This window comes from Raphanus sativus, chromosome 6, assembly GCF_000801105.2.
Source record: "Raphanus sativus cultivar WK10039 chromosome 6, ASM80110v3, whole genome shotgun sequence".
Classification (NCBI taxonomy): Eukaryota; Viridiplantae; Streptophyta; class Magnoliopsida; order Brassicales; family Brassicaceae; genus Raphanus; species Raphanus sativus.
The window spans coordinates 5,499,460-5,514,462 of NC_079516.1; the positions used below are offsets into that span (position 1 = coordinate 5,499,460).

General features: G+C 34.4%; 2 protein-coding genes and 2 long non-coding RNA genes across 6 annotated transcripts; 2 read left to right on the top strand and 2 right to left on the bottom strand.

The window, feature by feature from the left end:
• Positions 1–474, top strand: LOC130496487 (uncharacterized). The gene is made up of 2 exons (XR_008935626.1): positions 1–44; positions 123–474. It is a non-coding gene; the product is annotated as an uncharacterized LOC130496487 (long non-coding RNA).
• A 122-nt stretch (positions 475–596) lies between these two features.
• On the bottom strand, positions 597–2,479 carry LOC108806190 (uncharacterized). Of its 2 annotated transcripts, none has more exons than XM_056988569.1 (6): positions 2,190–2,479; positions 1,916–2,009; positions 1,647–1,723; positions 1,469–1,525; positions 1,166–1,369; positions 597–1,086 (listed from the first exon to the last, which is right to left on the bottom strand). In XM_056988569.1, the coding sequence occupies exons 1-6, from the start codon at positions 2,292–2,294 to the stop codon at positions 979–981; spliced, it is 645 nt and encodes a 214-aa protein (XP_056844549.1). In that variant the 5' UTR covers positions 2,295–2,479; the 3' UTR covers positions 597–978. The 2 variants fall into 2 exon arrangements, with proteins under 2 accessions (XP_056844549.1, XP_018433739.2); XM_018578237.2 differs by having other exon boundaries at positions 1,166–1,372.
• An 861-nt stretch (positions 2,480–3,340) lies between these two features.
• LOC108813022 (phosphoinositide phosphatase SAC2) lies at positions 3,341–7,730 on the bottom strand. 2 transcript variants are annotated; one of them, XM_056988566.1, is made up of 16 exons: positions 7,331–7,730; positions 7,042–7,246; positions 6,792–6,957; positions 6,465–6,687; positions 6,275–6,351; positions 5,839–6,017; positions 5,639–5,736; positions 5,425–5,558; positions 4,934–5,345; positions 4,723–4,844; positions 4,521–4,634; positions 4,285–4,440; positions 4,006–4,173; positions 3,828–3,906; positions 3,657–3,751; positions 3,341–3,522 (listed from the first exon to the last, which is right to left on the bottom strand). In XM_056988566.1, coding segments are annotated over exons 1-16 (2,319 nt in total). In that variant the 5' UTR covers positions 7,421–7,730; the 3' UTR covers positions 3,341–3,521. The 2 variants fall into 2 exon arrangements, with proteins under 2 accessions (XP_056844546.1, XP_018440947.1); XM_018585445.2 differs by lacking the exon at positions 3,341–3,522 and having other exon boundaries at positions 3,541–3,751.
• Positions 7,731–13,201: 5,471 nt separating this feature from the next.
• On the top strand, positions 13,202–14,236 carry LOC130496028 (uncharacterized). Its single transcript, XR_008935053.1, has 2 exons — positions 13,202–13,830; positions 13,929–14,236. It is a non-coding gene; the product is annotated as an uncharacterized LOC130496028 (long non-coding RNA).
• The last annotated feature ends 767 nt before the right edge of the window (positions 14,237–15,003 follow it).

A 15,003-nucleotide genomic window follows, 5' to 3' on the forward strand; every position in this document is an offset into this window, starting at 1 on the left:
CTTCCAGCGTCAAGGATAAGCATCTCAAGTATGAAACTGCAATGGTAAATCTTTCTTCTAGTTTTTGGAATTTGATTTGGTACCTTTTTGTTTGACTCTCTGCTTTGTGTGTTTGGTTTCAGATGAATGCTAGTAAGAACAATCTGACTTGTGACGAACCGGAAGAAATTCAATCACCCAAGTTGACTAGTTACATGAAGCGCTCAACTCCATGGCGCTCCCCAGTCCGCCATGGTTCTGTGATGAAGAAAGATGCCTTCCACTCCTCTGGCTTGGCGGTTTGAATTCACTCTCAAAGAAGAAGACTATGACGACCTTCTCTTCTGAATGTCTCTGTTTCCTTAATGTCCTTAGAGGTTTAAGTAGTAGTAGCAAGCAACTATTTTTTAACAATGCTTTCAGATCTACTTACAACTCTGTGTCCGTGTCACTCTATAACCGACTGATTTCATGAAATTAAGTATAATTCTTCCATAGCTTTCTTTAAACATGTGCATCCACATTTACAGTATATAATTCTTCTTCAAATTGTCAGAGTCATCTTTAACATTTTGAATGTTTGATTCTTTTTTTATTTTATAGATGAAACACACAAAAGCAAAAGTCATTTAAAAGATTCAGATAAATGTTTGACATCCATCACTCTGATGTTTGGTTCAACTAGAATGAACCAAGCAAAAAAATGTATTTGTATTAATTAAATGCTGAAAGAATCAAGAGATGTGTATTCGATCATCATAAACCAGTTGACTTCATCGATCTCAATGATCTTAACGACGACTCTTCTGCTCAGGAGACAACAATTAGAGAGAGGAAAAAAAAGAAGCTTCGAGAAAATGTGTAGTTTACAAACGACAATGCTTTTGAGTATTTTTGTGATGGGCATCGCCGTTGAGAAATACCAGACAGAACCAGTAGTCCTCTTGTGTGTGTGTGACTAGTCGACAAATCAAAAAAATACGGTTCTGAAAAAAGGGCCTATGAAGTGGAGGAGACTCCATAGTTGTTAGACGATTGAGTCTTCCGTCTGTTTCTTCTTCCACCACCATTGTTCTTCCCTTTCTTGAAATCCTGCTGATGTTCCACCTGCATAACCCCAAATTCATCATCAAGAACGGCATCTTCAAGAGCACCAAGAGAGGGTGAAATGATAAAAAAAAAATACCCCTAGAGAGAAAGTGTGAGATCTTGAGTCAAATCCGAAAGGATCGCTTCTCCCAAACTGTGACTGCTGACCGTTAGTGTCAAAGACAAAGCTACAAGAAGAAGTGAAAGTTGAAGATGAGGATGGGAATGCTGTAGGGTCTCCTTGAAACATCTCGTTAAACAGATCCTGCAGCTGTTCGAAACTGTCCCCTGAATTATTATTCTCCTGCCCAATACCCAAAACAACATCTCCAAATATCAATCAATCAGTCTTGTCTAATAATAAGCTAAGGGGTGGTGAAACTAGTGAAGAGAGACTTACATTAGGCTTGGATTGATTCATCATGGCAGCCATCTCGCTCAAGAAATCACCCATTCCCTGCAAAACCATAAAGAAGTCATGTCAATAAATCACTACATGGTTCATATGTTCAATAAACCATAGACAAGTCATGTCAAGAACATTGCCATTTAAGATAACTAAAAAAAAGGGAGTTTACGTTTTGGTCAGCTTCATCATCATCACTATTATAAGCTCCAACATCATAGAGGAACCTCTTGTTGGAGTCAGACAGAACTGTTTTCCCACCAACAAAAGCTTAATCAGAAACATAACCAATACTTTAACAATAAAAAAAGTACAAGACAAATGCAATAAAAACAGAGGATCCTCTGTTTCTCCAATAATCCCCCCCCCCCCCATTTTTGTTTCCATTAAATAATAAAATAATTACAGAGGAGAGAGAGAAAAAAGGGTTGGTGAAATTACCAGAGTAGGCTTCTTGGATAGCCTGAAATTTCTTCTTTGCCTCTTCTTCAAACTCCAAGTTCCCCATCGATGAACAACGATCTGGATGCCATCTCTAATAATAGTCAAAACAGTTCCCAGTTAATTAGCCATATCATATATACTAATAGTTTATCTAAAAAAATCTCAGTCAAAACCTATCAGCTAAAGAAAGGTATATGATGATCCAATATAACGAAACAGAATCAAATAGCTAGCTATTATTATTACATGCAATGAACGGACGAAAACTTACAAGAGCAAGCTTCTTATAAGCAGTACGTACTTCGGTGGTGGTACATTCCTTGTTCAGACCAAGAACAGCATACAAGTCATCGTTGTTGCTTTTGTTCGACGTCATACCTTTTTTTACTTTACACAAAATTATAAGCTCCAAAGCAGAGCTTTGGACTCGAAAGCAAGTTTCTTAGAGACGCTAAAACAAGGGGATGATGATGATGAAGATTAGGGTTGGTTAGAAATAGGGTTTTTATTTGTGTGTTCTCTCCTCTCCTTTCATACGTATACGCTAATAGAGAGAATTGGAACTCTCCAGAACCACTTCCTCTGCCACTTGTCTTTAGATATTTTTCTTGTTTCCTTTGATTTTTTATTTTTTTAATTATTATTAAAACTGAATAATTATCTTCTTGTTTCTTCCTCTTTTGATTTGATTGGGTCAAACAAATACTAATTAATATTTTTCGTAGGAAGAAAATATCTCGTATCCCCCAACCTTTCGATACTATTAGCTTTTTTTGTTCTTTTACCCAACTCAAAACTTCTTCCTTTTTTTCTTGTTCTTGCCACCCCCCAACTTATAAGTTATGTGCGAATAAAATTTGTAATAATGCTCAAACATAAAATTGTAGTTATATCTTGAATATGGGTGGTAAATATATAACTTCTGTAATACATATGCTCAAATATTTTGTGGAGAGAGTGAGGCTGAGATTTCAGATTTGGTTTGATATTTTTTTCTTTAGAGTCTCTCTCTCTCTCTCTCTCGCTCCAGAAGGTTCGAATGAATGTGGCCTTCTTCGTAAAGTGCTCTACACTCGGATGTCTCGTGCTACCGTCCTTTTTTTTGTAATGATGTGCTTTTAGTTTTTAATCATGTGGACCTACTGGTGACTAATTTGTCGTTTTACGCAAGTAAATTAAGAATTTGTTTTGTTTAATCCTTATTTTGTTGATCCTTAATACGATTTACACCATTACTAGGATGCTAGCAAGTAACGAGAACTTGCTAAGTATCTCAAAGATTGTAGGGTGTTGTTGATTTAGAGAGAAGACTGGTATGTAATAACTATACAAAACACGTATCTAGTAGTGTGTGTGTCTTTTATGTAAACGCATCTTAAAACATGTTGGTCCAAAATTGTCGAAACTCCCACACCTTTTGAATCTATGGAATAGTACTGAACATACTCTGTTTTATTGCTAATGTCACAAAGAAGATAAAATCCAACAAGATCTAAGCTAATGTTCTTCATCAAATATGTGTTTCTGTATAAGGTAAATTATATACAAGTTTGTCTACTCTACTCTCCCTTTTTTTCTCACCTTTTCACCATTTTTCTTCCAATCTGATTTAGTGAATTAGCAGCGGTTAGTGGTATCCTTTCTCTGATACTTTTCTTTCTTCATCAGCACCTAACATGTATCTTATTCTTTCTTTTCTTTTTTTTTTGGTAAAAAACAATCTAAGCTCTTGTCTCACCAGAAATGCCCCTCTTCTTCATCCATCACCCACCTCACATAACCTTGTGGAATCCCATATATGCCTTCTCCCTCCACAGTTGTTACTTCTTCTCTCTGTCAAAAAAAAAAGTAAACAAAATAAGTATTTACCACTTAAAGCAGCATTTGATATTTAACACAAACGGCTCACCTCTGTGTTAATGACACAGATCTCTGACTCTATTTTTGTACTTTCAGGGATGGTTTCAAAAGATCTAACCACTGTTGATCTGCATAACATATGAAAAAATATCAACTTCAGAAAACATGTTTGGTTGGTAAGTTGTTGATGAATTCATAAAAAGAGATCTTGTCTTCTTCTTTTTTACCTTCCGTAACTCTCATCTTCACAAGAGGCTCCTGAAGAAGAAACCCAATCCATATCAAAAGCTGCACACGTACATTGGTCACCACCACCATGCCTATCATCATTGCAGAAGCAATCGCTTTCAAGTATATCTTCTAAACCTATATCCTCCAACGTCGCTGGTGGAGCACTGCAAACACACACACACACACACATAAATTCATTCCCCATATTTAGCTGACAACAACCTTAATGTAAAACATTCATTTGACAGATATCATAAGCTTCTTCTTTTTTTTACCTGAAACTACCAGCAATCATGGCAGTTTTGATCTCAGGTGCTGAATCTGATACACCTTTAACTTCATCATCCTTCTCACCTAAACCATGTCTACCAGCTACTGTACTACCCTCGCTGAGGATGCTACTCTCTGATAGAGACCGTTTCATTGTAGACCTAACAGGCAGTAAAAAAAGTAATGTAAGTATCTCTTATGAGCATACCATGTTTCAAACTACTCTACAAGTGTAATGTACCTTGAGATCTCCGGTACAGAACTGGCAAGAAACCTTGCTGCATTGTAATGCTGATCAGAACCTAATTCCCATAGAGCTGGCTTATCTTGTTGTGGCTGAAAGTATCCCAAGAACCTGTAGAAGAAGAGTACAACTGAAACGTCAAATAATTTTTTGTCATTACCAGATGGCTTTTAAAGAGAGAAGGTTAAGCTCAGCATACAAGTTAATGGCATCTTGCTTTTCAGCATCCATATAAGCGTTACTGTAGTAACGTTGCAATGTTCTGAATAGTTCCTGAGACTGAGTAGCCGCTTTCCATTGACCACGCCTTTCACAAAATATCTGTCCACATTAAATGAAAGATCACTGCAAGGTTAAATAACTAACTTATGTCCGAAGCTTCCAACAAGTGAAGCTAAAAGAAAAGGGACCTTGTTGTGTGCTGCGGAACCTCCATACTGAAGCGCAAGAGTGTCTCCCATCATCTCATAGATTCCCATCAAATCTTCAGCCAGAGGGTTATCTAGATCAACGGTAGCAGACTCTGTTAATCCCAAAGCATGGAGTTGACGCCCGAATGCTACCAAACCATAAGCGTACTGAGCAACGTTGGTCCGGTCTAAACAGTCTATGCAGTTCGTCCTCAAGACTCCTTTCTGAAGCACGGTGGTGTCATTACCATTCTTCTCCACCAATGAATCTGATGCAATCTCATCTGTAGTGGAACATTCACCAGCGCTGTTCTGAAACCCATCTGGAGTTAGCTGACAGTAGAAGACGCCAGTCAAGTTGAGTGCGTAAGTAGCCAACCTGCCGAGAATCGCCAACACGTTTGTGCCTTTTCTGCAACCAAACAAAAACAAAAACAATGTTCAGATAAGTAAGTAAGTAAAGCAGAGAAGCTATACGAAGTTGTGTGTACTTTCTGGAGTGTTTATGCAAATCCCAGTGGAGAGGCCTTAGACGCTCCTCCTTGCTTAGTCCTTTGTTTATAAACTTAATAGCATTTGCAAACTCTACGCGCAGGATAGTCTCACGGGGTCTCTTTTCACGTGTCTGTTTTTTTTTTTTTAAACAATGCAGAATGATATTAGGTTCTGTTTAACTTGATCGACAAGTAAAAGAAAAAACCAAACCTTGATCAAGTTCAGTACTATGATTGGATTCCCATATCTCCTTGCTAGATTTTCGAAATGCAGTTTGGTTGCCTCGAAGTTAGGGTCTTTCCCTGACACTTTACACACATTAAAAAGAGAACTCAGCACACAAAAGAAAAAAAATCAAAGCAGAGAAGGAAGTGATTATGTTGGAGAGAACAAAGATAAATATAATATACATATGATATCAGGTTTGATATTCAAGCGTGAGGTATCCTGAGACCAGAACAAAGGTATGGAGCCACGGTTCTGAACTACAGAACTTATTCGGACGGGGTGACCATCCTCGTAAACAATCTGCTCTGTCTCTACATCATTAGCTACCCTTCCTTTCTCGTTCACACCACGTTTCAGATATCTGGAGAAAAACAAGATACAAGATTACAACCCAACTAAGATTTTGGGAGTGTACTGACGAGATTTGTATTAAAATGACAAATCCACTATTATTTAAATATAACTTGACATTTCTTAAAAGTACTTCTAAACTCTCCGATTCATATAAAATCATCTAAAAATTCATTAAAAATCAAATTACTTCAAATTCTGTATTGAATACAGCTTTAACCAAATGAATGTCAGATATAGAACAAGTTTAAGTGGAGTGATTTTTACCTTGTGCCAGCATAATGCCTAGATCTTCGCGCAATTAGAGTCAATCTAAAGTTCTTCTCAGAAACTGATAGTTTAACCTAAAACATTATACACCCAAAGGCATTTCAAAGGTAAACAAATTATAATGTGCATATCTCAGAATGTAAAAGGTAAGAGTAACCATAGGAACCTGTTAGTAAAAAAGTAGTACCTGTTTGAAGAATCCATACACAAGGGCAACTGTCCACATACAGTCCTTGGGACTATTTCGAATCCGTCGAGTTAAGTACTCGTTCCAGACAAACATTGATTCATAGTAACTGTGTCCTTCAGCATTGTTTGTCAGATTCCTCTGAAGTGAGTGCATGATGTGATAGGAATAGCTGAAGAAGAAGTCCTTTGTCAGATCAACACTGCATAGAAGCCTCTTGTACCTAAATTTTTTTTTCAAAGAAGACAAGAAATGAAATTACATTAACAAACAGAAGAAATGAAATTACATTAAAATATTTTATAAGCAGAAGTGACATAAGAAAACCTTTTCTCATCCTTAGAATAAGCCACATTGGACAGCACAGAGGCATGTGGAATCGTAACAATCCTGCTCTTTGCTACACCATAAACAGTGTGCCCACAGATCTCACCGAGCTTCCTTCTCTTGGTGATTATCAGCATGTAGTAAGGTCCCAAGAACCTTATGAACCCTATTAAAAACCAAGAGAAAACCCATCAAGGTAAGACGATGGCTAAGCTAGCAACTAGTAGAGTGTCATAATAAGAACGTTTACCGATGATTCCGTAGCAAGTGGTGACGAATTTTAACCCACCGGAGGATCTGTTCCCTTCGTGTATCCTTCTGAGAGTCTCGAAGCATTCAGCTTCTGTGTAAGGGGTTGTGTCTTGGCGGAAGTTGAGCTCTGTTTGCTCTGTTCTGTCTAGCTTGAGAACCTTCCAAAAGGTTCGGTTTTTGTCTCTACCAATCATGTAGAAGTTCTGTTTGTTTGTTCACACAAAAACGACAAAAGGTTCAGACTTTTAGAAAATCTATGGATGAGAGAGAGAGAGAGGAATCATTACCGAGCGTGTTTCATAAAGTCTGAACTTTTGTAAGAAGGAAGAAGAACTCGTGTCGACTTGTTGGTCCATCGATCTCTCTGACGCCGCCATTTGAAAAGCTTTTGAGACCCGGAGCTCCGATGAAGTCGGGTCCTTTTTCGATACAGATTAATAGAATCTGACTTCTTCTTCACATACAGAGACTACACAAAATTTTGAAAAAAGAACAAAAAAAACGAATCTTTCAATTGCAACTGTACTCAGAACTTTAGGACGAGACGATGTACGGTAACCCTTTTGGTAATACGATCTACAGTTTTTTTGCAGGTCTGAGATTGGTAGATGGAGAGTAAGAAGAAGATGCAGAGAGAGAAGAAGAAGATGATGACAGAGCTGCGGTGACTGGAACACCACAGAAACAAATTAACAAGAGAGAATAAGTTTAATAATTTTTGTTTTTAACTTTAGGCGGTCGTTTATATATCTCCTAAATCTGTATTTTTTTTTTGTCGTTAGTCAAAATAAATTTAATAATTTTTGTTGTATTTAGCAAAAAAGAGAATAAAATTTGACTTGTATATTTTTTTCTTTTTTTTGATGAATCTAAAGCGTGATTTACCGACTGGTTCTTGTTTCGAAATTTAATAAAAAATGCCTATTTGTTGTATGTATTAATTATGTTTTTTTTTATAATCGTGGAGGTTCCTAGTCGCTAAACCCAGACTAATCCTCACAAAACCTTCTATCCAAACACGCACAGATCCAGGACGGAAACTCCAGCTGAAGTTCCATTACCACTAGTCCAAGAACTCTTGTGAATTGCCTAACTAATACGAGCTTAAAACATTCACAACATATAAATTGAAAACTGTTTTCTGCGAATGTTAAACAATACAACCCATCGATTTAAATTTTTTTTTATGAATGAATCATCGATTTAAATTCAAAATATAAGTTTTAATTACTTGTTTATAAAGTTACAAAAAATTACTTGTTTATGCCAAATAATAATTTTATTGTAATCATATATATAATGAGACACTTTCTTCTCTTCTTAAGGTGTCCACATCAGATTTTAATAAATGTTTGTGGGACTCATCTTTATATTTTTGTTTTAAAATAATATGTATTCATATGAATATCACTAAATATCACTTTGTGCAGTGGTTTATGTATCATTGAAGAAGCTCACAACCCGAGTTCGAATAGAGAACATGTGTTTTGCATTTTTATGATTAAATTTAATGAAAGGTAATTATGATTTTTACAAGTCGTCTTCTTCTTTAGACTTTTAGACTTTCTGCAATATTGACTCCGACAGCTCATAATTTTTCAAGAGTTATACATCAGTTTCTTCGTTTTTGCCATTTTCATGAAAACTTCATGAATTTTTAAATATACTACTCGATTATAGGATGAAACGAGTGAAAAAATTAAGTTTTTAAGAATTTCGGTTTTTGGACTAAGTCAGTTTAAATCGTCATCGTTGGTGTCCGAATTACGTTTTTCCGGTGATTTTACGGCCCTCGGCAGTTTGTTATCGAACGTGATTATGTAATGAATTAATGATTGTTGGGTCATTTTAAATTAACTTGCGGCCTATGGCACTCAGTTTCTAAATAACCTTTAAAAGGTGAGGCTGATGCGTCAGACATACCCAAAAAGCTTCCTAACCGTCTATTCTTTTGCACTGTCTTTGAATATGGCATAGGGTTCTCCCATTTTGTCGCTTAACTCTCACATCCAATGATAAACCATTACACTCTAAATCGCTCTATTCAGTGTCACATATCATTGAAATTCCTTAAATTGATATAATTTCATAGTCCTACTGAAAACTTGATTAGTATAACTTTTCTATGTTCTTTGTTCTACTTTCTGAAGTTGTCCACTGAGACATGTACGCCATGGAAGGATTCACTAATTTCTCATACTTCAAATTTGAATTAGAACACACTGGTAGTTTCAAGGATGAGGCAAACAAGATTGTTTACATAACTGATAACTACAGGAAAAACCAATGAAAAAGAAACACAACTTTTTGGACGGACTGAAAGAGTTCGCATAGATCTGAGAGGAACTCAGGGAGATTCATTTTTTATTTCTGTTAAAAAATCTCGCTTTAACTATTTTTCTGGGTATGTATATATTATTGCGCTATGTTTAAAAATGGTTTTACTATTGTGTGGGATTTCTAAATTGGGATAGATTATTGTTTTCTTATATTTACACAGGTTGCGGATTTACTGGATAGCTAATGAGGATGTCAATTAGTTAGCGTATCAGATGTTAAATATAAATGGATAAAAAAAATGTTGCTAGATGTCGAATTCATGAACACAAATCAAAATTTTTTTTAGACATTCACGATATCCCTGGTATATGTAAGCGGAAGGATTTCTATCGTTCACTATTTTTCTTCCGGGGTTGCCTAGGATGTTCGCTTTTACATGCTAACGATTAATAAGCTAATTATCCTCAAGTCAATGACAAACGTGATTAGCATTTCAGGAATATCAGTTTTGTAGTATACAAACTCGTTTTCACCTTTCATTAGAAAAATAGTATTAATACCAATAACAAAGGATTAGTACTTTTATTACCGTGTGAAGATTAATCAAACGTGTACGGGTGTCCAAACTCCCTTACTTAGATATCGATGGATCCCTTCTATGTGATTTAAGATATTTTGTGGTATGATTAAACTAATCATTTCTATTAGTTTACTAAATCAAAATTTGTTTATGGTATATAGTCTACGTTTTTGTATGATGTGACGTGCAAGGTTGCCAAGGTGTCGGTACATATAAAGACAAATTAAAAATACAAAGTCGACGTCGAGCATATAATTAAATTAGTAAGCAGCTCTTTCAGGAGTATGATATAAATAATACATTTGTGATTTAACAAAATAAATCCCAAAACATCTGGTTACCTGGTTACAAATAAAACAACTAATACAAAAATGTAGAATACATATACAACTTCCGTAGTTTTAAATAAATAGCAGTCGAACGACAGACGTGCTAATAACCAAAAAGAAAAATTATTACAGTGATAGCTGAAATTTACCGGTAAGAGTGGGCAAAATAAACATCATAACTCAAAAGTTTCACGAGTAAGTTGGATTCGACTTGCCATCGGACCACTGGCCTCTCTAAAAGTTGTACATTGGAGAATATAATCATTAGAATGGAATTAGCGAAAATGGAATATTATTATCAACAGAAAGGAGAATATACTAATATGCTTATATTCCCTCGCCAACTTGATATTGAGATGATCATAATTTAATTAAAGAGAGTTTTTTTAGTGTAACCTCTCTCTTTCGTTTACCAAAATTTCCAGATCTTCGTTATATATATCTAATCAAAGTTTTGCAAATGGTTCACGTTTCAACTTTATGTCATTATCTAAAAATCGTTCTAGTTATAAGTAGCACTCAAAATTAATAGTTAAACCTAGTTAACTGGTCCGCTTGTCAAATGATTCACGTTTCAACTTATTATACCAAGGGTCTTACATAGTTGTATTAATGCGATGGTTATACATTCATTATTGTGTTCAAAAAAAGAAAGTTATACATTCATACATACTTTCTCAACAAAAAAGTACATTCAGACCTTTTGCAAAAGAAAAAAAAAACTATATATAGAAGACTCGCCGAACCGTTGGATTTGGATATCCGACGGCTAGGAAACTATGAAGATCTGTACTATCACAGCATGAGAATTATCCTGAAATGAGGAACTGGAGACAGCTAGCTTAATGACGTGGCAAAGCATGAGCCTACTATCGTAGATTAACTGTTTAAATTGCAACGAGCATCACGTGGATTTTGTCTGGACAACCTTGGCAGCCATTTTTCTACGTAATTAACTGTTTAAATTGCAACTCACTCTTCACACTTTGGCTAGGTGACGTGGATCTTTTGTGAGCAATATTTGGTTTCCCTTTTTATATTTTTCCTCTTTTTCCTTTTAGAAATAAAGCTGCTAAAATTTAGATTCTCGTGAAAACGTTAAACAACTAAATTTTATCATCACTGAAAAGTTGTCCTAAAACATTATCGCCTTTTTCATAATACAAAAGGTTCCGAGTAAACATATGATTTATTTGTATACTTGATTGTGTTTGTTACAAACATTTTGAGAATATTTTAGATGCCACTTTAGATTTGTGTTCATAACTTAATAAAAAACAATAAATTTAGTATATTTTACAAATAAAAACATTATTATATACATAGATAATTATCACTACAAGAAAACAAGTCTATTGCAAGGGAAATTTGCAAGAGAAAAAATTCCTTGCAAATTTGCAACATATTTGCAACGAAATTGCAAGCAAAATTATCACCCTCGCAAATCTCTTGCAAATTTGCAAGGAAAACATTTCTCTCACAATTCCCTCGCAAATTTGCAAGAACTTTGCGAGGAAAATGTCTCTCTCGCAAATTTGCAAGAGATTTGCAAGGGTAGTTACAGCGTCCTCGCAAATCGCTTGCAAATTTGCAAGAACAAAATTCTCTCGCAAATTTGCAAGGGATTTACAATAACTTTATATGTCTATCTTGTTTTCTTATAATTCTTGAAACTTGAACTAATATTACTAAGTACTAAATATCAAAACTTTATAATTTATACAATAAACACACATCAACTAAATTCCCACAAAAAATAAAATAAAATTTCACGTTAATTATTTTTTCAAACAAAAAATACAAAATACATAGTAGTCCACCAAAAATATACCAAACCCCCAAATGAAACCCTAAAATTATTGATTTATGAATTTGCAAGGAATTTGCAAGGAATTTGCAAAGGATCCCTCGCAATTCCCTTGCTAATTTGCGAGAGAATCTAATTTCCCTTGCAAATTTGCAAGGGTTTTGCGAGAGGCTCGTTGCAATTTCCTTGCAAATCCATGTTTCCAAATTCTAGTTTGCTTTTTTAAATCCCTAAACCCTAAACCTTAAACGAGTTTTTAAACCCTAATCTCCAAATACAAAATTTGAACTTTAATATTCTAACATTAAATATTAAATTTAACTTGATATGTTAAATATAAACTCAAAAATTATTTCCTTTTCCAAAATTAATCTCAAATCTCAATACCCTATACTCTAACCTATATTTTAAATTCAAAATTTTAAATCTAAACTGTAAATAAAAACTTTTCAAACATAAATATAATTATTAAAATAAATTCAGATTTGTTTTCAAATTTTAGCTTAAAATCTTATATCAATACCCTATCTTGTTTCCTCACAATTCCCTTGCAAATTTACAATATATTTACAAAAAAACATGTAAATATATATATTTTATCACATTTCTCTCACAAAATTAAATAAAGAAAAAGAAAACTATTAATTTAAATATTTAATTTTTAACAAGTACACTGATAAATATCATTGGAAACTTAACTTATAATATTTAATTATTAACATCTATCAAACCCTTGTAACTTATATAACTCATTTATGTCAAGCAGTTTTTCCGGAAAATGTTAGACATGTTTTCATATGAATTATTTGATTTGAACCGAATCACAAAATATATAGGTTATCGAAAATGTAACAAAACCCTAAAATACACTATTTATTATTTTGCAATGGATTTGCAAGGGAATCCTCGCAAGTCCCTTGCAAATTTGTGAGTGAATTGTGAGAGATCCATTGTATTTCCCTTGCAAAATCATTTTTTTTTCCCAAATTCACTTTAAATAAAATGTAATTTTACTATATATATAATATCACAAACTATATACTAAACTAAAATTTTACATTATACTTTAAAACTAATATATATATATATATATAATATCACAAACAACATACAAAACTTAAAATTTTACATTATAATTTAAAACTAAAATTAAAAAACCAAAATATTGAATTACAAGGACTCCCTTACAATTTTTTTTCAAAATCATGTTTTCTCCATTTAAACGGTTTGAGGTTTGGTTAAAGATTGATGTATCAAATAATGTATTAGTGTATACAAAACATAGCAAAACCCCAAAACGAAACCCTAAAACACTTTAATTATTAATTTGCAAGAAAATTGTAATGGCTTCCTTACAATTCTCTTGCAATTTGCGAGGGGATTGCGAGACATTTAGGCATCTGTTGCAATTCCCTTGCAAAACCATTTTTCCCAACATAAAAAGAGAGAAAAATAGCTTACAGAACTAGGGTTAGTATATAAAGACATAAACCTATTCCTTTTCATTTGTTTGGCCGTAAAAGAGTTAGTATACAAAACATTTTAAATCTTTGCTCTCCTCCCTCTTGGTCTCCTCTCTCTCTCTCTGTCTCCTGTGCCTCACTCTCTCACGCTTGCCTCTATGCCTCTTCTCCGACCACACCGCCAAATCTCTCTTCGCCGCCGGCTCTCCTCTCTTTCTCAGACCGCCGGATCTCTTCTTACTTTCTTACGCCGCTTACCTCTCTCTCTCTCTTTCACGGCGAATCCACAGAGCTCGTGCACGTCGTCCCACGACCAGTGACCACCACGGTTTAACTCTCTCTCTCTCTCTCTCTCTCTCTCTCTCTCTCTCTCTCTCCTCTAACTATTTCTCTCTGAATCTGATTTTGTTCATTTGGTAAATGAAGGTGAAGCATAGAGAACAGGCTTGATGGTTGAGGGAATAAGGGCAGCCGTTGTCGCAGGGGTGGTGGTTGTGCGGCGGTGGTGGTGCGGCGGAGGAGGCAAGGAGGCTAAAAGCAGATGAGGCAAGGAGGCGGCTCATATTTTTAGGGTTAGAGATTCTTTTAGAATTAGGTTTAATTTGTAAACCGGGTCTGTTTGTAAACCAGGTTTGTGTGTAAACCGGGTCTGACTGTAAACCAGGTCTGTGTGTTAACCAATTCTGTGTGTAATTAAACCAGTGAATAAACCGATATCATTTATATTTTTTTTATCATCAAACCAATTATATTAGAATTCAATTTAAATTTTAGATTTGGATTAAAATATATTAATTATAATTTAATTAGTAAGTTTAATTAATAATAATTTGTGTTTCAAAAAAAATAATTCTAATTTGCAATGGATTGCAACGAAAGATTCGGTTTTAAATTTGCAACGGAAATCAGTTTTGTCGCAAATTTGCAACGGAAAATGTTCCCTTGCAAATTTGCGAGGAAAGACTATCCGTTGCGAATTTGCGAGCGTTTTGCAAGTGATTTTAATTTGCGAGTAACGATTTGCAACGGAATGAGTTTGCTCGCTAATCTATTGCAATAAGCGATTTGCAACGGAATTGCAATGCAATTTTCCCTTGCAACAGACAAGTTTTCTTGTAGTGTATATTTCAACTTACAGAAATTAAATTGGAGGATAAAATTAACAAATTTTATATTAAATTCTAAAACACACTTATTTTAATTTGTAAAAAAAAAAAAAAAAATTACAACAACATCTAATATGAAACTGAAAGAATAGTTTATAACTTTTTGACGGCTAAATGATTAAGACTTGAACATCCTCCAATACTATTTCCTATCCGTATATGCGTCTGAAAACTTTTAACACTAATTTATTTCAAATTGGTTGGAAGATTTAAAACTAGACAAAAGTCACAAAATATATGTGATTTTCAAGTACACATACATCTAATTTATTAAAACTGAAGTACAAATTTGAATTAGCCCTAAGTATTCCTTAATAATTACAATGATATGCCAT